Source organism: Magnolia sinica, chromosome 14 (assembly GCF_029962835.1).
Source record: "Magnolia sinica isolate HGM2019 chromosome 14, MsV1, whole genome shotgun sequence".
In the NCBI taxonomy this organism is placed as follows: Eukaryota; Viridiplantae; Streptophyta; class Magnoliopsida; order Magnoliales; family Magnoliaceae; genus Magnolia; species Magnolia sinica.
Window position 1 is genome coordinate 5,580,364 of NC_080586.1, and position 25,538 is coordinate 5,605,901.

Sequence of the window (25,538 nt, forward strand, 5' to 3'; positions counted from 1 at the left end):
AAACACAACGTGGATCTGTACAAATCACACATATCTTACTTTAATTGGTTCTTATGAGGAATGGCGACCATGGGATCCATTGTTCAGACGGTTTGATTATCGATAGGTGCATGAACGTAAACAATATCTGTGTGAATGTGTACGGATAATCAAACTCTTTCAGAGCACTGACTCTTTTTTTTTTCTCGGACGGTTTTACCAGGACGATCCGTTGTTTTGAAGTTGATTTGAAGAGGTATTGAAATTTCTAGCAGCGGACTAGGTGCGACCCGGCCTCGCGGTGCGGCCCTGAGCGTCGAGCACACATTGATGTATTTATAGTAGATCCATGCCGTTCATCCGTTTTTCAAGATAATTTTACTGTACTAGCACAAAAATGAAGCAGATCAAAATCTAGTCGACCATACCAGAGGAAACAGTGACAATTGAACGCCTACCATTAAAAACTTATTAAAGCCCAACCTAGTTTTTATATTCCATCAAAATGTCTATGAGGCCACACAGATATGGATGAAGGGCCAAAAAAAAAAAATATTATCTTGATCCAAAACTTTTTTGGCCCAAAGTAAAAGTTTGATGGTTAATAACCACTTTTTCTTGTGGTGTGGCCAACTGAGGTTTGGATTTTCTTAGTTCTATAATTAACTTAACAAAATGATCTTTAAAAACGTTTGTACGGCATGGATATACAATAAATACATCAAGGTGGGCCCCATAGTCAGGGTCGCACTGTGTTAGGTGAGGACGAGGCCGCATCTAACCGGCTTTCGAAATTTCAAAGAAATCCGGCGTTAGGAGAAGAAATCTGCGTCCTTTACGCTACCCAGTAACTGCTGTTATTCAGCTTTTCTTAGACCTCGCGCGTGTCAGAACTTAGAACCCTGCGCATACACACGCAGCACACGTACCGAAATGGAACACGAGTATAAGATCCTATCTTTCCATCAGGTAGGACACACATTTCTAACAACCACCCATTCGGGTTTTTTTTTTTAATTTTTTTTTTTTTAATTTTAATTTTTTATGTAACACGGTTTACGTGGGGAGTGCAATGGTCTGATCTTTACGCAAGAAGATATGAAGCATGTGGCCCACTTGATGGAAGGCTGGAATCTCGCAAAATTGTGCTGTATTTGGCATCTGTGATTGCGTGTGGATGGGTCAGCTTCCGATTTCGGTGTTGCATATATATATATATATATATATATATATATATAGTTCCCTCTCTCTCGAATTCAGAAGCTTTTATCTCCCTTTCATTCTTCAATTTTGGAACATAAACTCATCTTTGGATTTTGGAATATAGATTGTTGTCTCTCTCTCTCTCTCTCTCTCTCTCTCTCTCTATAGATAGTTCTCTCTCTAATCTTTGGATTTTGGAATATAGATTGGTATCTCTCTCTCATCTTTGGATTTTGGTATATAGATAGTTATCTCTCTCGAATACAGAAGTTACAATTTTCTTTTTATTCTTTGATCCTTGGAAATATAGAAAGATAATCTCACTCTCTGATCTTTGGATTTTGGAATATAAATAGTTCACTCTCTCGAATACAGAAATTCCAATCTCGCTTTCATTCTTCTATTTTTGGAATATAGAGAGTTGGTTCTCTCTCTCTCTCTCTCTCTCTCTCTCTCTGATCTTGGATTTTGGAATATAGATACTAGAGAGTTCTCTCTCTCTCTCTCTCTCTCTCTCTCACGAGCATCACTATGACCGAATACACGATCGATTTCTTCGGAACCGACATATTAACCACCGTCACCAGTTCTTCTTCAGATGTAACCGAATGGATCGAAATGATACGTTACATCCATCGCTTCCGCCTACACAAACTCGTGGTAGGCCTCGGTGTCCAATGGCGCCCCACCTTCTCGAAGGGTGACCGTCCTCCGCCCGCCACCTTGCAACTTTGCGTGGGATGCCGTTGCCTCATCTTCCAACTCATCCACGCATATTCAATTCCTCAAGAACTCAGGGACTTCTTCCAAGAATTCCAATTCACCTTCGTTGGTGTTGGCATTAGACATGACATGTTCTTGCTCAGCACACATGGATTGCGTGCGTCGAATTTTCGGGAGCTTCGGTACCTTGCCGCAGACAGGTTGGGAATCAGAGACCTCCATCATGCATCCATGGAGAGATTGGCCAGTGAAGTTCTTGATATTGACGGTGTGGAAAAGCCGGTGGAGATTGGTAAGAGTGATTGGGATAATAGCACACTTAGTAAGAAGCAGGTTCGGTATGCTTGCATTGATGCATATGTTTCTTTCAAGATTGGGAGAGAATTGGAGGCTTGGGATGACGACGATGATGATGAAGATGACGATGATTATGAATGAGATTCTTTCTTCTTCTTCTTCTTCTTTTCTTTTCCTTTCTTTTCCTGTTTTTTTTTTTTTTTTCAGTTGGGTTTTGCTAATGATCATGAATACCTCAAATCGGGTGATCCAAACCATCGATTGGATGGGCTCCACATAAAATGGAATATGCACTCAAAGTCTCCATTTAAAGGGACAATCTAAATCATTAATATATTGTAGTAGAGAAAAGAACAGGGGCTGCATTCAGCTGTGCAAAGGCCTATAGATTGGCTGGTTAGGATCCTCCAATCTGGTAGATTTTACAGGGCTATCCACTTTGGGGTTCATCAGTTAGAAGGTAAGGATCACTGAACAGGTTCTTACAAACTGAAAACTAAGTCCTCTTCATTCTAATGACATTACAGATTTGAATCTTCATTATAAAACAATTATCATTTTCATTGCTATTAGGGTTGGAATATGCCGTTTGGATTATTTGAAAAATGCAATTGGTGGCCTTGACTTTCTGATAATGTAATTCTTGGAAGGCGAGGATGCTTCTTGGCGCATTCTTAGATTATGGATGGATGGATGGATGGTTAGATTCATGGGTGGGATTGCTTGACTCCTGTTTTTCTTTTTCTTTTTTTCTTTTTTCTTAAACATGAGATTTTATTACATCAAAACCCTAAACAAATACTCATATAGACGTTTGGAACCCCAAATTAGCAGTTAATGACATTGTGTAATTAGCCCAAATCTTAAAAATGAAAATTGAGTCGAAACTATTGATTAGTTTGCTACTTCATTACATAAAAACCCAAAGCACATACTCATCTTGGCTGCTCATCCGGCCAACTATGAACGGCTGATGTGCTGACTCAATGTAAGGCAGTAAGGGTGTAGCACACCTACTGAGCAGATTGGTGTGAACTCATATCCCTAGAGATCTTTGTGGTGCAACCCACATTTCTCCTGGCTAGAATGATCTACGCAAGTTGCACTTCAGCAGCAAAGAAAGCATTGTATATGAAGATTTGCTTAAAATATTGTATTCGAACATCAGATCTTGGAGGAGGTTGCATATTTAGGATCTTTGAGATCATTTCATATCTAACGTTCTCTTCAATCCTAGGGTCTAAGAGGGTCGAAATTCAAATTTTAATTTAATAGTTAGGTCCCTACATCCATGCATAGGAGGACGAGATAGTATATCGAGCTCAGCTCATTTGAACATTTTGTTACTCCAATTCAATCAATTGATAATTATCTACTAAACTTTCTAACTTGATCATTGAGTTTTATATTTCAAGATTATTGCTGGCAATTGGACATGGGTCTGTTTGGTTATTAGGGAATTCATTCCCTGGTTTTTATTTTTTGTGGGGAATGTTACAGTTGGCCTATTGTTTCATAGGGAATGATTAAAAATTTTGTTTTACATTGACACATGGTTTTCTAAGTCTAAAATTCTGTTTTAATTTCTCGGGTTTTCATTCACCTACTAAAACCTAGGGCAAGTTTTTTAGGAAAAGTTGGCGAATGAAATTCTTAAGAATGTTAAAACCAACCAAAGAGTAATCTTTTTTGAAAAGACCAAAGAACTGTAAGCAAGAAATATAAAAACCAGCAACCTAACACCTTTCAAACACGCACAAAAGGAAAAGTTAAAAAAAAAAAAAAAAGAAAAAACCGAGGGAGGAAGAAGAAGTGTGCAACCTTTAGGCTTAAGCAATTGGAAAAGCATCAACTTGAACACAATCATATCCTACATTTTTTGTATTGTCAACATGGCGCCAATGCGAGCTAGATTTTCAGAGTACTGGTGCATGTGGATCTGCGCGGTGGATGCTTGCTTGCACAGCTTCCTCACCTGTAGGTTGGGGTGCATTGTGCTATGTCAGACTGAGCATAAACTCGGCAATCTTGTGTACAGAAGAGATTATCATCCGTGCACTTCATGGTCCATTTGACCCATCTATGATGGGGCTCACATGGTTTAAGCCGTTTGCTAGATATATGAGATTGGCCAAAGTATTCGATGTTTGCACAGTTTCCATTTCACTTCATGGTCCTTGGATGGACGCTCCATATCATCCATTGATGTGTGCACTTGGGCGCTATGGTTCAGGATCATAGTTCGAAAACCTGAAAGCTCGACTCGATGTCCTTCTGGGTCAGTTCGACTGAAAAACTGAGTCGAGTCTTTATCTGACGATTCAATGTAATAATAAAATTAAACCAGTTAGGTATGTTAATAAATATTTTCGATATCCTAAAAGGCTTAAAACAGCAAAATACAGTTTACTGCATTGGCTTAATGGTTTGGCTGATCTCCTAAGTCCTCCCACCACCTTTAAATTTTATTTAAAATATATTACTTGAATAGGTGAGTGACTCAGCTGAGTCATTGCGAGTTGTGTCGAGTCAACTGCATTTCTTGGTCGACTCAATGAGTCTCTCTATAACTCTGCCAAGCCATATTCACAGTCGAGTTCCGAGTTGAGTCAGCCAGTTTGTAAAGTATGGTCAGGATAAGGCCTTTTAGGGTACCTTAACTGTAATCAAGGTCATGTTTTTCTTGTTATTCTTGCTTCCTCATGTTAATTTTAGTGCGTTTAAATGTAAGAAAGTATAATTGTAACATACGCAGCTGGTAACCTCATACACCAGTATATTTTTACAATTACAGTTATAATTCCTTGCAAATGGCTAATGATTAATTACCCATGCAATTTTTTGTTGATGTTAGTGTAATTTGACTCTAATGATGACTGAATAGAGGGTATTTATCTTCTCCAGGAATCACCGTAAATAAGGTAGTTTTACAATAAAAATTGTAATAATTACAATTTTCTTTTTTTTTTATTGCATTTGAATACCGATTCTTGTGTTGTAATTTCTGCGTTAACAAATACTTTCCAAAGATAATAAGAGCTTATTTACTTGTAATTACATAAGAAATTCGAAAAGAAAATCCTTTTGCATTTTTTTTAGTATTTGGGTTGTAATTTTTTTTTTTAAAAAAATCTCTTTTCCCTCCAATTTTGCTATTTAAAACCTCATATCAGAGCAAAATTTCTTTTCTCACCATTTATTTGTAGGAAAACAATTCACTCCCTTACCGAGTACCGGAAATAAAGTTTTCAATTTTTAAACATAATCCAAACGGAGAAAATGCCAAATTGAAGGAGAATTGTTTCCTTCCTTAGTTCCCCCAATCCAAACATGCCCTAATTAAATTTCATTTATTAGTTTATCAGTGGAAAAAATACTGAATTGTAATTTGCTTAATATTCACATTCAGGATCCAAGCTGCAAATTGCAACCACTTTACGTGTTATGAATATCAAGAAAGATTTAAAAAATTTTGCATTTTCTTATTAGTTTAAATAAAATGTTCAAATTCAATTTGATTGTGCATCCAAACATAGCTAAAGTAATATGGTTTCTAGTATTAGGTTCTGTTATAGGGAAAATAGGCCGACCAATGATGAAAGGTCGGGTCGAAACATTACACACTCCCCCAGGTCGGACACGACAGTGGGTTTGATCCCACACTCAAAACCTGAGTAAGAAGTAAGATCGAGCTCGACATCTCATCACCAAATCAGAATGCCTACCAATCTGCCAAACTCCCGAGAAGGCACTACCTCCATCGATTCCAAGATCCCCAGAGTTCATCAGGAACATCCCGTCCCGCTGCTCAACTAAGGAGACAGGTTAGCATATCCTAGGTTGGTATGACCTAGTTTGGCACGACCCAGGTTGGCACAGCCCAAGTCGGTGTGGCCCAGGTCAGCATAGCTTGAAGCGGCACGCCACTCCTAGGTCAGGTCGGCCAAGGCCACCTCAGCTTCCCATTGTACATCTCCGATGGTCTCAGATAATAAGATCCCGGCCAAGAGAAATCCGTGTGAGGTCTTCTCCAAGGAACTCGGATGATATCTGCGACATACTAAGGATCTCAGAAGATTCTCCTACTAATTCGGGATCCGAATCTACCTCCAATATGCACCTACTAAACAGGGAGATTCCCTCTATGCCACCACCTCTCCATAAGATATAAATAAAGTACCTCTAATGGTGAAAGCTACGCATTATCTTTAGCCCTAAATCCTCGATATTCTATGAGACCTAGATCATGTTCCTGACTTAGGCATCAGAGGGTCCCCTGCTTTAGCTAGGGTCTTCCTTGTCCGTTCCTTGTGCAAATAAACAGGTCCAGAAAGGGGCTAACCAGATTTCTGCATCAACAGGTTCCTCTAAACTACGACCATAATGCTAGATGCACAAGTGAATTTAATTAATGTCGTGAACAATGAAGTAGTTCTAATTTCTTACAAGCTCATTTTTGAAGCAACCTAATTGCAATTGGGAGCTCAGACTTCAGCACAGTTATGAGGAGATCGCAATTTTATTTTCACTTAATATTACTTGGAATTGCAATTCATTTGCATACTGCTTTCAAACTCATCCTAAAGATAGCGATTACATCAGTTAAACCATTACTGAGAAATGTAAAGGGGGAAAAAATGTAGCCCCTCTGTGGACATTAGATCTCGAGTGGGAGGATCGACTCTCTTTCCATGGGCTGCCTCACTCGAGGGCTTTTTTATTTTTTATTTTTAGGTAAGAGTTGTTATGTTTGACTATAGTCGCCACTAACCAATTTCTTCAAATCTACAGTCAGTTAGACTATGTAGAAACACTTATGATTGATAATTCGAATATCTTTAACCTTAAGATGACTTTTGAGTTTGCGTTACAAAGATTTTGAGTAAGGGACCATGGTTACAAAGAGGGAAGATGTTATACACCCACTTTGCTTCTATAGATGTATAGTCTTTGCTTCACAAGATCTAGCTAATTCAATTCGAATTTCTGATAGGCATGATCTAATTATATCAGCAAGTTGTAGAGCATATGTCGAACCAACCGAGTATAGGGTATAAAGTATGTAGAAATGTGATGTGTAAGATGCTTGACACTATGTTAATGCTTATGCCAAAACGACGGCCAACCGGCTAGATTTTTGTTGGGCAAGCTTCGATTATATCAGTAAGTCAAAAAGCATACACCTGTAATTTAGATACGAGAAAATGATAAAATACAGTAATAAAGCATTTGAGGAGTAGTGGGTTGAAAAGAGAATGGGTGTTGCATAATGCTAATGCTCCGACTTAGATGAAGATGATTGAAACTTGAATGGATAGATGGACGGTAATGGCGCTAAGGCTAGATCAAGTGGCTTAAATTAGGGCTTAAGTGGCTCAGAAGACTCAATTTATAACTAGGCTAGGCTAGACTGAGGTTGGACTTTCTTTTTCTTAGTAGATGTAGTGGATGCTTTACCACACAACTTGGTGATTCATGAATGTTTGAAATGGGAAGGAAAGGGGCCTATTTATAGCCTCTAAACTCGGTTTTCTTGTAATTCCTATAAAATATAGTGGCAAAAGGTAGTTGAAAGGCTAGGATTAGAAATTGCCACACAAGATCATCTCATGGGTTGGATGGTGTGGTAAAAATGGTAAATTTGGGTAAAGAGATGAGTATTGGAGCAAATAAACATCAACTGCACACTTAAAGTTTTGAAAAGAGGGGGCTCCACATACTTGAGGGATGCCAAACTGAAGAGGAAGAGTGCCATGTGGTCGACGGCAACTCCCCCCACATTTGGAGGCCACCTCCTTCACTTGTGTGGAGACTCTGTTGTAAAGGGTGTTGCATTGAGGTTGCGCATTATACTTTGAATGGGCTTGATTTTGGGCTTTGATTTGGGTTTAATTTTGGGCTTAACTAGGTGAATTGATTGGAATAGGTAGGTTGACTAGATAAGTTGACTGGGCGGGCCGACTCATCGAATTGACTCAATGCTCTAGGGTTTTGGGGTTCTAGGATTTAAGATTAGGTCAACTAGGTTGACTAGATTGAGTTTAGGGTTTAAGATTATAGTTTTAGTTGACCATCTATTGATTCAAACCCAATCAGCATATCGGCTTGTGGTGGAGTGTCTACACCCTCTCACGGAAAAGAAAAGCTACATTGAATTAATACAAAGAATGAATTCCGAAAGCTTAGAAAAGAATACACAAAAAATAAATAAAAATTGTACCGCTTCCTGAGGCTGCTGATTTGATACATGTGGGGCCCATCGCTGGGTGATCCAAGAACTGTTGATCTGATGGCCCCAGGCCACGGATAGGGCTGCCTGAAAATTATTAGAAGTCCACATCAACGGCTTAAAAGAAGTGCAATATCAAGGAGTTGGAACTCGGAACCTTCCAACCTTAAGAGTTTTTCAGGACAGAAACCACCCCTAATCAATGGTGGGGCCCATCAGATCATCTGGACCACCGAATTACGGGACCAAATGTACGGAGTTGGGGTCCACTCACGACACTGGAGACTGGACCACATAAACAGGTGCTACTGGAACAACACGTTCATCTTTAAATCTTTAACCAACGGTTGACACATATTATCCATAGATTTGGATATGAAGAGATAAAAGATGCAATGCCTCTGGAGACGCTGAATTTCTGTGCTTCCGTACAGTGTACATATGACAGTGAATGATGATCTGAGCCATGCATCTTATATAATTCTCAATTGATTGACCACTGACCAAAAATTCCCTTGATCTGACCATATATCCTGACCATCTAAGGGTTTGTTTGTTTTTCCCATTACAGCAGTAATTGGCTATCAGCAATTACAGCAATAATTCCCTATCATTAATTACAGCAGTAATCATTACAAAATTTTCAATGAATCACTATAATTAATAAAGTTTTATAAAAAAAATTATAATGATTACAATTTCCTTTCCTTTTGACTTCATTTCGATAATTATTTTTTTTTGTTAGCAAACACCTTCCAAAGATAACGATGGCTCATTTACTTGAAACTACTTAAGTTTGGAAAAAAAAAAAAACAACCCCTTGATGTCCATTTGTACATTGACGGTTAAAGGGTTTGTGCAAACAGCGAAACAGTAATTTTAGCCTATGGTCCATTAACTACTGGACCTATTAAATGAATGGTTCAGATCTTGTCCATCTCTGCCATATGCAAGTATCTTCAACATGGATTATAGCTGGTAAAAAAATATATAAAGGAAACCCTTGCATGCATGCACGTGTGCATAACATATATGTATACCCTCTCCCTTGTAACATATATTCTCCATTAATAAGATGCACCTATTCACATAAACCCTCTTTTTTTTTCTTTTTTCTTTTTTTCCTGAAAAAGAGATTAAGTGCACTTCGGGAGTACCCTTTGTAAGTGTGCTCTTTGGGATCTTGCTTGCAAGGGGATTGAAAGCCTTAAAGAGCTGGTGCCCAACATGTAAAGGCCACAGGCTGAAATGGCACCATTGGGTGGTGATAATAACCATTTAATCAATGATGGGGCCTAGCTCTTCAAAGGCTCTATCACCCTGAACATCGCCCAAGGAGTACCAATTAGGGTGTTCCAGAGATGTCAGCCTCCAGTCTCTTCCGCCCAAGTCCCAGCTTGCTTTCTCCCTTCAACCCTTCTGAAAAAAAGATCCAATGCAAACTCTTCCACCTCAGGAACTTACACATCTGATCATCACACACACAAAAACACACACACACACACACACACACACACACACAGAGAGAGAGAGCTCAAAATTTCAGTTTTGGAATAAGAACTTTTACAATCCCAGTAATTGGATGATGATTATGAATTTTGTGATTGCACTAAATTGGACTGTTTGGTGATGGGCCCTGATAAATCTCCTTCAACTACATGAAGAGACTCCTTGGCTAGTTTATTTTAATGTGTTGTTTTTTATTTCTCTAGACATCCACAGGATGCTTCTATTTTCTCATGCACCTAGCAGCAAAGTCTATCTTTCTGTCCTAAGTTCGGACTCTTAGTAGTTCATTTCTGTTACTCTTACCTAACATAACATTAAAAGTTTCTCTTGATATTGTTTTCTTAGAAAATGCAACCAAAAATTGAAGAATGTAGGATAAATAGAATGTAGAAAATCGTGATGGCTTTCAGTTTGGTTGCCGGGCTTAAATTTGTGAAGTTCCCAAATTATATTTATTTATTTATTTATTATTATTATTATTATTTGCTGGAGGCTTAAATATTTGTTGTATAGGCTGCCTCTTGTGTCTTTTGCTAGAGACGATTCATATGATGTATCATGCTTTCTAAGGGGCATGGTCTGTGTCCTCCCCTTGAAAGGTGTAATTTTTGAATGGCCGTGAATAAAATTACAGCTGCTTCCAATCATAATAATAATAAGCAAAAAAAAAAACAGAATGTAGAAAATTGAAAAATAAATAAATCTACCCATGATGTAACCAATAATTTACTACATATCTTGATAATGTTAGTATTATCTATATGTATACTTTCATGTGGATGAATCTACATGTATCTACATTTGGAAAATAAATACTGCTTTTTGTATATATATTTCTATGTATTAAATGTGTAAGTGTATTTTTGCTTTTTGTATATATATTTCTATGTATTAAATGTGTAAGTGTATTTTTTCTTTTTGTATATATATTTCTATGTATTAAATGTGTAAATTTGTTATTTTCCTGGATTCTGTTACAGCTAAGACCTTATCTTATCTTTTTGGGACCCTTTGTCTTTGATCTATAGTTGCATGTCTACACTGATCTTGGATGCAATACATGCCTAGCTATATTTGGAAAGGCACTTAAATATAGCCAACATCCCTAGCTTGGAAAATATCACATGGACAAGGACATACATCCCTAACATGTATAAAATCTTATATCCACACACTTCATCAACAGCACGCAAAGGGGTGCATATCTCCATCAAGATCTCATCCCCCATTCTCTGAACCAAAAAAAATCAGAACAGATCCTCACCATTCAATGAATAAAGCATATGGGTTGATCTCACAAGAAAAGCTATAAATTTCATAAGATAAGAAAAAGGGGTTAGTGGTTTAAAGGCAGCTAGCCCCTTATTCTTTCATGTTGCACTCCACATGCACATTTCAACACAACCCATTTACTCCATACCAAATTCCCATAGTAATTCTAGGGTTTTTATTTTTGACATTCCATGAATAGACATACTCAAATTCCCAAGATCATCCTATGGTTTTCACTTTCCCAAAACTGGGGCTGATCATGCCCGTAGTAGAAAAGGCTGATAAAGATTCCACTCACCTAGCCCTATATTAAGAAACCCTAGCTAGCAATAAATGCCCTCCTCACACACTCCATGAAATCAATGCACATTCCTTCCAGCCACAAAACAAAGATGTGAAACAAGCAAACCAAAACAAGAGGCTGATGAAGACAAAGAAACCCTTCAAAAATACAATACAAAAACCTAGACCTCCAAATTCCAATGGATAACCCTTCCTATTGAAAATACAAAGATAATACAAGCAACCCAATTAAGAAAACAACATCCACATTTTGAATAAGCCAGTCAGCCAAAATCAGTACTAGGTTTTGTATATATATAGATATATATGTATATATGAAGTGGGTTCTTCACTAATGAGACTATCCACAGGTCAGTAAAAAGAGAAGGAACACGTACCTAATTACCTTCTAATCCTCTTTCCTCATATCAGACGGGACGATGTCCTGAAGTAGTCCATGATCCCTGAGTAAAGAAGCTGTCGACGCACAAAATCGCCGGTCTTGAAGAAGAGACGGTGAAGGCAAAGAAGAAGAAATTGAACTAAAATTCAAAGAAGGTGATAAGTTAAGATAGTAGGATTGTTGCTGTTGTAGCTGGTGAGACTGTGTCATTTGCATCGGTGAAGCGGCGAAACCTCCTGGTGGGATCCCAACAGAGCTCCCGCGCGGCATGACCGGACTTGGGTGTGTGTGCTGCCCTTCGTATGTCGTCACTACGATCGACGGATCATCCGACGATCGCTCCACCCGCTTCTTCACACCACACATGCTGCTGGTGCAACGATAATAGCTCCTGAAGGAAATAAAGGCTGATTAATAATAAACAACTCAAAATTCAAATCTTCTAACCACAAAAATCCATAAATACAGCTACAAATAAGCAATCGATCAATGAATTTTTATCAATTTGGTACCTTGGATAAGGGCTATTTTTCACAGCTTTCTGTCCGTATTTTCTCCATCGATAGCCATCTTCAAGATGATCCACCTCGCTCTTAGTCATGAATGCGAATCTCGGCTCTCTCTCCCGCTTCTGATTCTTCTTCTTCGATTTCGATCTAAAATGAAAAAAATTAAAAATTAAAATAATTTGAATTATCTTCTGATATTTTACTTTGATGGGTTTCTTTCTTTTCTTCTTTTTCAATACCAAAACCAAGAGATACACCGAAACGTAAGTGTATAACGAAAAAGAATATCTTCAAACCCATCTTCTTCTTTTTTAAGAAATACACCGAAATTTCCGTGTAACACTACAAACCCACTAAAATATCAAAAACCTTCTTTCACAAGTTCCATTTTCTCGTAATTAAAAAGCAAGATATACACCGAAACCTATGTGTAAATCCCCCCCAAAAAAAACACAAAGGAGTGGAGTGTATTATAAAAAAAACCTACTGCTTCTTGGTCTTCTCCTGCTCTTCCTCTTCTGCCGCTTTCGCTTGCTCTTCGTTGGCGGCCTCCGTCGACGACGACGAAATCGATGAAGAGTTCGGCGTCGCCGGAAAATTGACAGTATCCGAAGATTCCGGCAAGGACGTCGTCATCGGAGGCGGTGGTGGAGGGAAGTCGAAGATCGGTCCGTAATCCTGGAGACCAAGCAGCTCCATGAATCCCATTGAGTTCCTTGTAGGCCCAGCGATATCTCCTTGAAGATCGAAGATGCCGGAGAATGGGAAGGTGGTCGGGATCTGATTGGAAACTGACGAAATTCCGGTAGAATGGTCGGAGTCCATGGCCTCACTTTCTCCAACTTCAAACTCAAGAGGATTTCTTCATTTTCTCTTCACACCCGATTCTCTGTCCGAGGGAGTGGAGTTTTAATCTGGGGGTGGGATTTGGTTGACCGTCTGAGCCGGTCTCGCACCGCAATCCACTGGCAATACCCAGTCGTCCGTACGAGCGGGGCCTTTGGCTGCATTCAATGCATTGGCAACGAGCTGGGGCAGGTCGGTTCGGTCGACGCTTTCAGACGATGGGGGGTTTGGGTGATAACCGGTTGGGTGTGAACGAGGTTTACGTACACGTGGCGGAATCTGACGGAAAGATATAAATCCGTTGGCTCGTGTGAATGCGAAGCTCTCTTTTTTTCTTTTTTTCCTTGCGCGGGTTTGGATTTTTTTAAGCGGAAAGACGGAAATGCCCCTTGGTTCGGGGAAGTTTGTCACGTGTGATTTTTAAATGACGAAAACACCCTTTGAGAGATTGTGAGCGGGCTTGCTGCACCGGACGCGACTTGCGGGTTACAGGAATCGCTGCAACCCCGAGTTCTGTGGGACCACCGTGATGTTTCTGTTATTTACAGCCGTCCATCGGTGTTGGAGATAACCCAAGCAGGTGGAAATTCAGAACTCAAGTGGGCCACACCATAGGAAATAGGGAGGGTTGAAAAGTACACCGTTAAATCTTCGTGGGGCCCATCGTTATGTTTATATACCATCCAATCCTTTGAAAAAGGTCAAATATAAATATCAGAGTTATCTAAAACTTCTGTGGCCCCTAGGAAGATTTTGAATGGTTGGCGTTCAATCCGGACGGTTTTTTGTTGTGTGGCCCACTTGAATTTGGGATCTGCCTCATGTTTGGATCATGACTAAAATGATCTGCGGAACGGATGGATGGATGGAGTGGATATAACACAAACATCGTGGTGGGCCCCACAGAACTTGGGAGCTCAGTAAACGCTGGGGTTGCTCGCCTATCTGTAGTGGCTGATGAAGTGGTGGCCCACCACATGGACAGGGAGTGTCGAGCTATCAACAGAAAAGGAGCAACAGGCTCCATTTAGTGGTGGAGTTCGCAACGATTGGACGGCTGTGAAAGGCCCCTCCTGTCTGTACTTTTGTTATAGCCATTGGACATGGTGGCCCATCTGATCAAAGGGTTCCTATCGCCATTAATGATCGCTACGTGAAAAGCGGAGATGCTGGATATGGAAGGCAACCTTTCCAGCGTCGCTCCATCAGCCGCATGCATGCGTGTACGAAGAGAACGACTCGTCTAGTCGAGTCATGCCGCGTCAGGTTATTATCTGAGTATTTCATGCGTTTCTAGATTTTTTTTTGGAGTTTTTATGGAGCGCGTTCGTCTCAAAATAAATAAATAAATATATATATATAAAAACCCAAAAGCTGGTTGTCCAAGACCTTCCGATCACCGATTTGATGGGGTATGATATGCTCCATCTAAGGTGAGACATAACAGACCAACTGTTTAAATTATTGTACTTCGATTAAATTTATTAGAATTACAACTTGCTATGGGAAAATTGAACTGATTAACTTTATGAGGCCATGGTAAAACACTGAGAGAGCAATTTCCTAAGCCACTGCTATGTCTACCAACGGAGAAGCCGATTTGGGCTCTGATGAAGGACTCAATTGCTGAGCTAAATTATTCAATCTCAAAACTCGGTAATAAGATTCATCAACCGATCTGATTATCTTAACCAAGCTATTTAATTGAGCTCGACCTCAAATACCGATAACGACATCAAATAACAATCTTGGCCTAAAATGCCAACATCGACTTCAAAAACTGACATCGGAATAGAAATATCTTGAAGGAATTTCGTATCATAGTAAGGCAGAATCAATTCAATGAGATCGAAGCTGAAAATCACAATAATCGAAGTAAAATTGAAAATGCTCTTGATAGCAGATTCCTACGCTGATATAAGCTATTTAGCATACTTAATAGATTCACTAAGATACACAGACTACTTAAAAAATATATAAATATACTACCCCATATTGGATAAAAGGTACGCGCAAGAATTCTCAATCTAACTATATCTATTCTAGGTTCGTTAACTTAGGCATAAGAGAGTCCCGGCCACAATTGTTGCCTCTATTATCCATCATTTTTTCTATTAGTACTGGTATTCAGCTGTGTACAGGTGGAACAGCAGGTTCAACCAGATTTAAGTTATAATAGATCTTACCAGATTGTTGAAATTATAATAAAGGAAGAAATGATCCCACGTTGTGGATTGAAGACTCGAACTAACTTGTCCGGACCGGAGTTGATTTGCGGAGACTCGTCCGCGTCAAGCATAACTTCAGAGATGACTCATGGCCAAAATCCAATCGGACTCGACCGGTCCACCCATCATTTACCCGCTGATGTGCCACATGTAGGAAATCTGATTCTTGCAGAAGGTGGGCACGGCCATGATGGTCGCTTAAATCTGAAAATCAGGTCAATCTAATTATTTGGTGGTCCACATATAAACAATAAGTCATTACCATCATCTACCTTCATCTGTCCATTTATTTTTTGACGTGGCCCCATTTTCCCACCAGATGATCAGCATGGTGTGCCCCACCATTTTCACGGCTCTGATGACTCAAAGGGCTGTGTGTGATCATTTCTCTAGAAAATGATGGGTCTAGATTTTGAGAGAGAGAGAGAGAGAGAGAGAGAGAGAGAGAGAGGGTTCACGTGAAAGGAATCAGCAAATGTCATCTTCGAAATTTGAATTGTAGGAGTCACACATACCTACCAGTAAAAGGCACGTGCCTTGAAAATGATTGATACTGTGTTTGCTGTAGATTTGCAATCTAACGGGGGAACATTTTAGAAATAAATTGCGGCAATGCCCTGAAAATTGCAACCAATTGAGTATTTTTAGGTGGGGTTTCTTACGTTACCTTACTATGTAATTTTATATCGGCTTGTTTGGTAAACACGTCACCGGATTGCAATTTGATTTGCACACTTGTTTGGTAGGTCCACTTCAAAATGCAATTAATCTCAAGTATTTTGAGCAATTTGTGTAACTAAAACACTTCAATAATTAGTATTTCTTGTGAAAGTATACCAACTCATGATATATGGTAACCCTAATTCAGATTTTAAACCGTCTATTTCTTAAAATAGCCCCCTCATATTAGGTTGCTAATGAGTGGGCCATTTCACCTACAGGCAATCCATGACATGAGTTGTGGTGCGGTGCCATGTGCCGTCTTTCTCATAGCCGCTCCTATGATGAAAATTGATAGGCCCACTATGAAAATTACCCTTCTCAGCCATTAATTGTACATTGATTCCATTGGTTTGGACCCATCTGATGAGCGGACCCACCCGATTTTTTGGGGCGGTGATATTCATCGTCAGCGCAATGTTTTCATGGTACAAATTTCCTACACAAGTAGCATATTGGTGGAAAAGAAAATATTAATATCACATCTTGGATGTTGCCTATGAGTGGTCAGCTATTTATAGACAATAATAGAGGCAACAGGTCGGTAGCTATCGAGCTTTGGGTTTGGCAATATATAGGTGCAGTTGGGGCTTGTAATAGAGGCACGGGTTAGATAAAGACCCAAATACAACAATGGTGAAGCTATTGAGGTGGTGAACTTATGCATGTGCTCTATGCGGGGAGCGGTTTTGGGTTTTTTTTTAATCGAACTCCCTCTCTAATTTTCTCAACTCAAGCTAAAGATGTTTTTTATGCAAGTGTCTTATAGAGTGTGTTGTCCACATAAGAAGAATATATATTTAAAGAGAGGCAATTTTTGAAAATTCTTTGTACAATGAAAGTAAATGAGAGAGTAGTGAGCATTATATTGTTTATCGTTTTTTTTTTTTAAAAATCCTTTTTCTATTTTAATTAAGAAGAAAACTTCGTGTTGTTATCTTATATATTGTTGAACTATATAGTCTCTGTAAGTATGTAGTCTTTGTATCTATTGTTTCTTATTTTTTCTCTTTAAATTTTAATTTTTTATTTAACTTTTATCTTTTATGATTTCGTTTCATCTTGCATTGATTGTATGTAGGTATTTTTTTCTCAAACACGTGCCATGCCTATGTTTTACAGAATTTTTCATCAAAGTCAAACCTAATTATGACAATAGACTTTTTACAATGTTAATGAGTGGCTTAGGCTTGAAATAGAATGCTTGATGATTACTAAACACGCTTGGTCCAGCTTGATCTTTTACCAGATTTTATTATTTTATTTTATTTTATTTTTGGTATTAGGAGGGTAGACCTTTACTATATTTTTCATGTTAATATTAGCAAGAGAGACTACATGTGTATAGGCTTCGGTTGGACGGACTCGATGTCGACTCAACGAGTTACATCCGAGTTGTTTGAATCTTAGAACCATGGGCTCAACTGGCTCAACCCAACTGGCACGACCCGACTCAAGTCTAATAATTGGATTTGGCGCTCAACGTTTAAGGTATCCCTAACATGACTTATGAGTGAGCTCATGGCATGCATACATATATAATCATGGATATGGATGTATGAGATTATTTTTTGTCCACTATTTTATTTATTAGCCCAGTAATAATATATATGGGTGGGGCAGGTCCGGCAGGTGGTTTTAACCTGAGCTTGTGCCACTTATCAAAATAGACTGCATTTCTGTCCTGAGCCCGATTAGGTGCCCATTTAAGTTGGCCCAACCTGCCTCCAGGTCAGGCCAATTGACCGGAAAGGCAACCTGCTCTATTGACACCCTAATGGTTAGGATGGGTGCATGAAATCATGATTAGTTGAGTAAAATAAAGTAATAAAAAAAAGGTGCTAGCAGTTTGGAAGGAACTGCAATTGAATAAAGACAAGACCTTTCGTATTCAATCAAACTGTGATCGTTGATGCGCTGGAACTCAGATATACACACACACACATCAACACCGTGCATTGATGGGTATCCTTTAGGTCATGGGATATGTAACAAACCAGCCATATACTGAACTCAGGTAGGACATACCATTTAAAACCATGTGAAGACATGCCTAAAACATATAAAAGTATTTGGTGGGCTCACCTGAGTTTTAGATGCTGCTGAAACTTGGTCTAACCCCTCATCCAAGTGGGACACACACAATGGATGGGCTGGATTTGTGAACCCCATCTCAGTGCGCCCAATAAATTATTATGAATGTTTGAATGGGAGGGTAAGTACCCCTCTCAACTGTTGTATGTGGTGTGGCCCATCCAAGTCATGGATTAACTTGATTTTTAAGCCCATGGCCCAGCATGGATTAATGGTGCATCTGACAGATGGGGTAGATGTTTGACACACATCACAGTGGGGCCCACACAACTTGACCTCATGTGAAGTTCTCATGAGACCGACCTCCCAGTATTATTTTCATATATATATATATATATATATATATATAATCGAGTTGTGTGGGCCCGGCATATTTATAAGGAAATTGAGTTGGCCCCACCATAATCATGTCGGACATTCACACCGTGCATTTGGTGGGTTGACTCTAGGTCACGAGATGTCTAAAAAATCAGTCATATTAAGTGTTGGCATTCGGTTTGTATTTTGTCAAGTACGGTATGTGAGCATGCCAGAATTAATATGATGGCTCGATTCAAACTGGTCAACTTTGACCCTAAGCACCGAAATAAACAAATACATCTAACTAGAGCTGTACACAAACCGAGTTAGCTTAGTTAACTTGCAAGACTTGACCTGACTCAGTTCGAAATTGAGTTCGAGTCGAGTTGAGTTGATTTTTGAAGCTTGAAAATTTTTGAAGCCGAGCTTGAATTGACTTGAATCGAACCTCAAATCTAAGTGAACTCAGATTGAACTTGTTCGGTGACTTAGTTATTTTGATATTGATGTTTCTCACCAAGTGTTTGATGAAATGATTTAACGAAGTGTTGTTTCGGGTGGATACATTCTCTATGGGATTAGCTGGTGGTGAGGAAGGTATGGATATGAAACAAATCACTACCAAAAAAATAAAAATTATATGATAAAATTACCCTTGGATCTTAATTTTAATGTTGCCTACTAAGTGTTTGATGAAATACATGTAAACTGTTGCTGTTTCCTTTTCCAAAAAAAAAAACAAAAAAAAAAAAAAAAACTATTGCTGTTGTTTTGTAAATTATGAGAAATTGAATGTGCACTTCATTTGTTTGAGACAATGCAGCACAAGCTCGAACTCGGCTCGAACTGGCCCAAGCTGCTGACCAAACTGAGCTGAGCTGGCCAGTCAGACTTGAGGACCGAGCTGAGCCAAGTTTGAGCTAGGGTCAGCTAGTGGCCGAGCCGAGTCGAGTTGTGCCTAACTGGACTCGGTTCGACTTGTGTACAACTATACATCTAACTTTACAATATATGGCCAGAATATGAGGAGATCAATTGCTTACCCAACCACTCGCAAAATATTTGTATTGATTAGGCGATAATTGGAAGGTGTTGTATGTAGTGTGGTTCTCCCTCATTTAAACTTCTTTATTCGTTCGATTTCAGCCTATTATGCATGAACTGTGATTAATATAGCCATCGTTAGTCCTTATATTATCATATCTCTCATAGACTGGGATGATAAGTAGAGGTGTACACAAGTTGAGCTTTGTCAAGCTCGTGCTCGACTCAGATAGCTTGAGTCTCAGCTCGAGCTCGGCTCGGCTCAAGCTTCGAGCTTGGAATAGCAACTCGTGCTCAAGTCAACCAGCAGCTTAGTCCAGTTCTAGTCAAGTTCGAGCACGAGCCACTTGACTAAACTAGAGGTTCGTCCGACTGTACCAGAGCCACCCGGCCAGTGGTCATTGGTCGGATGGGTTCCGCTACTCAGACGAACGCTACTCGCCCGAAAAAATGGAGAAAGGGGAGGAGAAGACTCATTTTGGGAGAGGAGGACGTCCGGACAAACGCTGGAAGGAGGGTATTCGCCGGGCGGTGGAGAACGGCAAGAGTATGGGGCAAACGGATGACCGATTTGGGCGAAAGGGAGGGAGAAATGGGTCAGGGTTGGGCGATTTGGGTGTTAGACGCTGGGTTAGGGTTGGGCGAAATGGGTTTGGGTCGGATAAATAAGGGTTTTTTTTTTTTTTTTTAAAGCTCTATATATATGAGTACTTAAAACTCAATCCGAGTTGAGTCCGAGCCAAGTCGAGTTAAGTTGAGCTCAATATTGAGTTGAGCCGAGTTAAGCTAGGTCCAGCTTGGACTCGACTCGAAATGTTCCGAGCTCCCAAAAAATGGCTCGACTCCATTCGAACACAATTTCGATCCGAGTTGATTCGAGCGAGCTAATGTGCTAACTCAACTCGTGCACAGCTCTAATGATAAGTCTTCAAAAATTGACCATTTGTAAGTTTTTTGTAATTTCCCCACACATCGCTATGAACATAAGCATCTCCTCAGAGAACTTTTTCGATAATAAATGGTCTGTCCCAAGTGGGCGACCTTTTATGAAAAACAACACCCTTGATTCTGAGAGGCAATATACCTTCCAAAATATATCACCTTCTTTAAAAGCCTTTTTTTTTTTCACATTCTTGTTAGAAGCTCGGGCTACTCTGGCTTTGTTGGACACAATAGAGTCCAAGGCTTTCAGCCGTATTTCATCTAAATTTTCAAGTTCGACCAACATAGCTTCTTTAAACTCGATCAATATGAGATTAGCTTGATAAACAACCCTTAATAATTGGACAGTTAACTCCAAAGGTAATACTATATCGTGTCCATATATTCATCTAAGATAACTTAACATGTCACTCTTTGAAATTTTCATCAATCTTCTTGCGCCGAATATTTTTAATGACTTTATTACTAGCCTTGGCCTAGCAGTTGGCTTAAGCATAGTAAGATAATGAATGCAACAACTTAATTTTATAATGATTGGCCATTGCTTTGACTTCTTTGTATGAGAAAGCTGCACCTCGGTTCATAGTGATCAATTCAAGAATCCCAAGTCGGTAGATTATATGGTTTTCAATGAATTTAATAATTTCTTGATGATTGGTTCCTACCATGGGCTTTGCTTCGACCTCTTTAGTAAAGTATTTGGTAGCCATAATGATAAAACTATGACCTTTTGATGAAGGAGGATAAATTTTACCTATTTAATTAATGACTCATCATCGAAATAGCTAATGTTTAATAATAAGATACAACTCGGTCATTGATACATGTTCTATCGGCCTATGTTTCTGACATGCTTCACATTTTCTGGTTATTGGATATAGTCAGATATTATTATCGGTAAAATTTGTCTACAACACCGAAGTGCAAGTCTCATTTTACTCCTAGCTTGATGTACTCTACAGATTTCCTCATACAGTTCGCACATGACTAACATGGATTCTTTCTTGTCCAAACATAACAATAACACATCATCAGCTCTCCTTCGGTATAATTCATAATCGATCAAAACGTAATTTATGTCAGTTTTCCTAATATCTCGACTAGTTTTGGTCTGGGGAGACTGAAGATAATTTATGATTGGTACCCTCCAATCGTCTTCGTTCATCTCGACCTGACAAACTTCCTCGGTCGATTCCCTTTAAAAAACTGAAGGCAATAACTTTTTCTTAACATTTATTGTTTTGTTACATTGACCCTGAATAATTTAAAGTCATGTTACCAATTATGTCATCTCATTGGCATCAATGTTATTTTCTCAAGTTATATGTTCTAACTCAACTTCATCGAATTTGCTTAGCAAATAAGTTGGATGACTCAGCTTTTCTAAATTTTCCCTCGAGTAGGCTGAGGTTTAACCATCATTTGTCTATGAGTTGACCCATGATAATTAATAGTGTACTTAACCCATTGTTGGTAAAATGAGTTATCATTTTCAATATTTTGAATGATCAATGGTTCTGTTCGGTAGTTCGGTAAATAAAATCACCTATTTTGCCGAATCGGCCTTGCACATTGTATATACAGGTGCGGTCTTTGGCAAGTGGAGTCTGTAACCTTTAGATATGCTTCAATTTTCTCGACCATATGCGTAAATTTTCTAGTTCTTTTATCAACATCTAGTTCCTCATCTTAATCCTTTTGAGATCTAAGGTCAATTTTTTATCGTGGTCAAACCAACCTATGAGAATTAACCATGGTCATGTTGATTTCCATATTGGATGTGAATGGATCAGTATCGCATCATTCTCTTTTTTGGAAAACTTTAACAATCCTTAGTTGATGTTGTCTTGGATAAAATTTCTGAAAATAATACACTTGTTAGTGGAATAAGACCGAGTTCCATACCATTTACAATAATTGATTTTCTTTTAACTTTTCGGTTGTCGGTATTTTATGATTGATAAGAACTTTGATAAAAAAAAATTGTCAGTATGATATCAAAGATTTCGTTAGCTCGAGTAATATCGAAAGTATATATCTTTTAAACTTTCTAAGTGGACGGCACAGTTGCCTTTATTTTAACTAATGCCGAACGGACAAATGGTTGTTTAGCCACTACTTTGGTCACTGTGGGGTCATAATTAAGATCATAATAGTATGTTCCTGTTAAGAATTCTTTTGTTGTGTCATCCTTTTAAGCAAAGCCTCATATCGAGATACCTTTTTAATTATATTATAAAAATATGTGAATTTTGTTCCGATAAACTTCTTTCAAGGTTTAAACTTTAAACCATTATGGGCCAATTGAATGAATTCTGCCTCGATCATGATTACTGTGTATTGACTTTTCGCTCTTTTAAACCGAACAATATAATTTTTGATCGATTCTCCTAAAAATATGTAAGATCGGTTATATAAAATTTTCTATCCTTATAAAAGAACTATACATGAAACTTTTCTTCAATTTCTTGACAAGTTTGGATAGAATTTGGTAACAAAGTAGAATACTAAGTAAAGACTATCTCAATTAATGAATAGCCGAATAATTATAATTTATATTAATCATTATTGGCCAATTCCCTACACTAAATAATAAAACGACCTATATTTTCTATGGTCAATTGATCAGTATCACATATAAATAGTGTAAAATCATGTTGGTAATTTCTCGGCAATGGATATGGTCAATCAACCCAATCAGGATAAGGCTTGTAATACACTAGAATAGTAGTTCGGCTAATAACCTGGTCTGCTACCTCTTGGACCAGCTGTATAATTTTATTACGATCCTAATGTTATTTCCCAACCATTAGAGGTGGCTTCGGACTAGCCGGGTACTGCTCCTCATTATAAGGTTAGTTTTTATACAAAGGTTATCCCCCAGGTATCCCTTGATTCTTGACTTTAAGAACAAAATTCATATTCTCACATTCAAGCTACCTGTAATCTAAGGTGATGGTAAATTTCGCACGTCCTAAACTGGAACATGGGCAAGATGTGTATTTCACTATAGAGGAGGTACTTGTGGTACTAGCTATACTGAAGGTACTAGTGCCAGAATTTCAACTGAGTTAGCGTCAACTTGTTGTGTTGAGGTGCAACAGGTGCTCTTTTGGCAAACATAGCCACCAATCAGTTCATGCTCTCGGTGTGGATAACCATTCACCTATTAAAGGTTTCAATCTGAGCTCGTGACTGTTCAACTTGAATATGTGACAATTCCGCGATGTGTTGAATTCTTCTTTGTATATCGATCATCCCGACTGACATAATATTATGAGGTTCAACTTGAAATGGTGATGCTCTATATAGGTTTGGTAGAAAAAACATCGGATTAGGTGGTGAATTTACTTGCTTAGGTATTTTTTGAACCTATAACTCTTCCTCTTAGTCAGAAGGTTTATTAGCTACAACAGCATTAGTAGCTGCAAAAGCATTTCAACCACTTCTTCAGCTCATGATTACACAACTTTTGCATCGATAAGTATACTTTTAATTATAGTCCTACTGAGCATGTAAAAAATTATTCTTTTTGTACGGCCAGCGCAAAATAAATATTTATAACAGCGAAATAGTTGTTTTTGTCCCACTGGACGTGCCAAAAATTGTTGGCGTGTGTTTTCTGTCATGTGCGGTGTGTGCAAGCATACCAGAATCAATATAGTAACTCGATTTAAATCAGTCAACTTTGACGTCAAGCACCAAAATAGGCAGATACATCTAACTTGATAATATATGACCAAATCTGAGGAGATCGATTACCTAGCCAACAACTCGCATAATATTTGTAATGATTAGGGAATAGTTAGAGGATGTGGTTCTTTCTTCGAAAATGGGTTACGCTTTGCCTTTCACAAGAAATGATTTTTCATATACCAATGTAATCAAACAAAAAGAAATACTTACAATCGGTAATAAAAGAACAACCACATGAATATTTCTTATGAAAGAACTACTTATATTGGATAAGGATCAAGTCCAGTATAAACATAAACTTGGATTACAAGTAAGAAATTATAACTATTGGATTATCATTACTCTTAAGATAGAATGAGTTAAGATAAATTGATAGATTTGATTTATTTGTTAGATTTGATTGTGTTTATTTTGCTACGCTAATATTTCTGTTATTATCTTATTATGTTTCTCATTTTGACCGTTCCTCTTCTCTCGGCTAAGCCCTATTTCTTTCTGTCATGTCTTGCTCTTCGACCGCATTCCGCTTCTGAATGTATCGTCTACACTACTTTGTCGATCATCTAATGATGTACATCATTAAATCGATGCCAGATTTGATTCCACAAAAAGAGCTCCAAGTATCTTATAATTTTTTTTATATACGTCTTATCTCTCATGTAATGCCACATGTTGCTCCTATGTTGGCTTTTCCTACAATGATTAGAAATATGGTTCAACATCAATAACTTAAGTAGACCATATCATCTAAAACTGTGTGAAATCATACTTAAGATATATAAAAGCACTTGATGGGCTCACCTAAGTTTTAAATATGACTAAAACTCAACGTAACCTCTCATCCAAGTGGGACCAAGTGAAAGATACCTAGTTTCAACCCTGAGGTTTCGGTATCAACCCCTTGTGAGGGTGGCAAACATTGAAGTGTCAACTGACAGTGGGGTGTACTAACAGGCTAAAAAGAAGAAAAGAAAAGTAGTACACACACAGTGAATGTACTGAATATGTATGGACCACATTTCAATGGGCCCTATAAACAATCGTTAAGGTTAAAATGAGTGGGTATACATTTCAACTATTTTATGTGATGTGGCCCACTCAAGTCATGGATTGGCCTGATGTTCAGGCCATGCCCACAACGGAAGGGCACATCTACCTGATGGTGCGGATGTCCAACATAAATCACCATGGGCCCGCACAACTGACTTCATTGTAATGTCTACGTCATTGTATCTTTTCTTATATACACAACATGTTATTCA

The 25,538-nt window shown here is 38.5% G+C and overlaps 2 protein-coding genes across 6 annotated transcripts; one reads left to right on the forward strand and one right to left on the reverse strand.

The window, feature by feature from the left end:
* Nucleotides 1-1,713: 1,713 nt before the first annotated feature.
* On the forward strand, nucleotides 1,714-2,704 carry LOC131225997 (3'-5' exonuclease-like). Its single transcript, XM_058221628.1, has one exon. The coding sequence runs from the start codon at nucleotides 1,714-1,716 to the stop codon at nucleotides 2,341-2,343; it is 630 nt and encodes a 209-aa protein (XP_058077611.1). The 3' UTR covers nucleotides 2,344-2,704.
* Nucleotides 2,705-4,006: 1,302 nt separating this feature from the next.
* On the reverse strand, nucleotides 4,007-13,304 carry LOC131225405 (WRKY transcription factor 23). Of its 5 annotated transcripts, none has more exons than XM_058220938.1 (4): nucleotides 12,894-13,304; nucleotides 12,410-12,553; nucleotides 11,901-12,288; nucleotides 4,007-4,515 (listed from the first exon to the last, which is right to left on the reverse strand). In XM_058220938.1, exons 1-3 carry the CDS (start codon nucleotides 13,229-13,231, stop codon nucleotides 11,904-11,906), a joined length of 867 nt encoding a protein of 288 aa, XP_058076921.1. In that variant the 5' UTR covers nucleotides 13,232-13,304; the 3' UTR covers nucleotides 4,007-4,515; nucleotides 11,901-11,903. The 5 variants fall into 5 exon arrangements, with proteins under 5 accessions (XP_058076921.1, XP_058076919.1, XP_058076920.1 ...); XM_058220936.1 differs by having other exon boundaries at nucleotides 11,893-12,288; XM_058220937.1 differs by lacking the exon at nucleotides 4,007-4,515 and adding an exon at nucleotides 9,236-9,850.
* Between the last annotated feature and the right edge of the window lie 12,234 nt (nucleotides 13,305-25,538).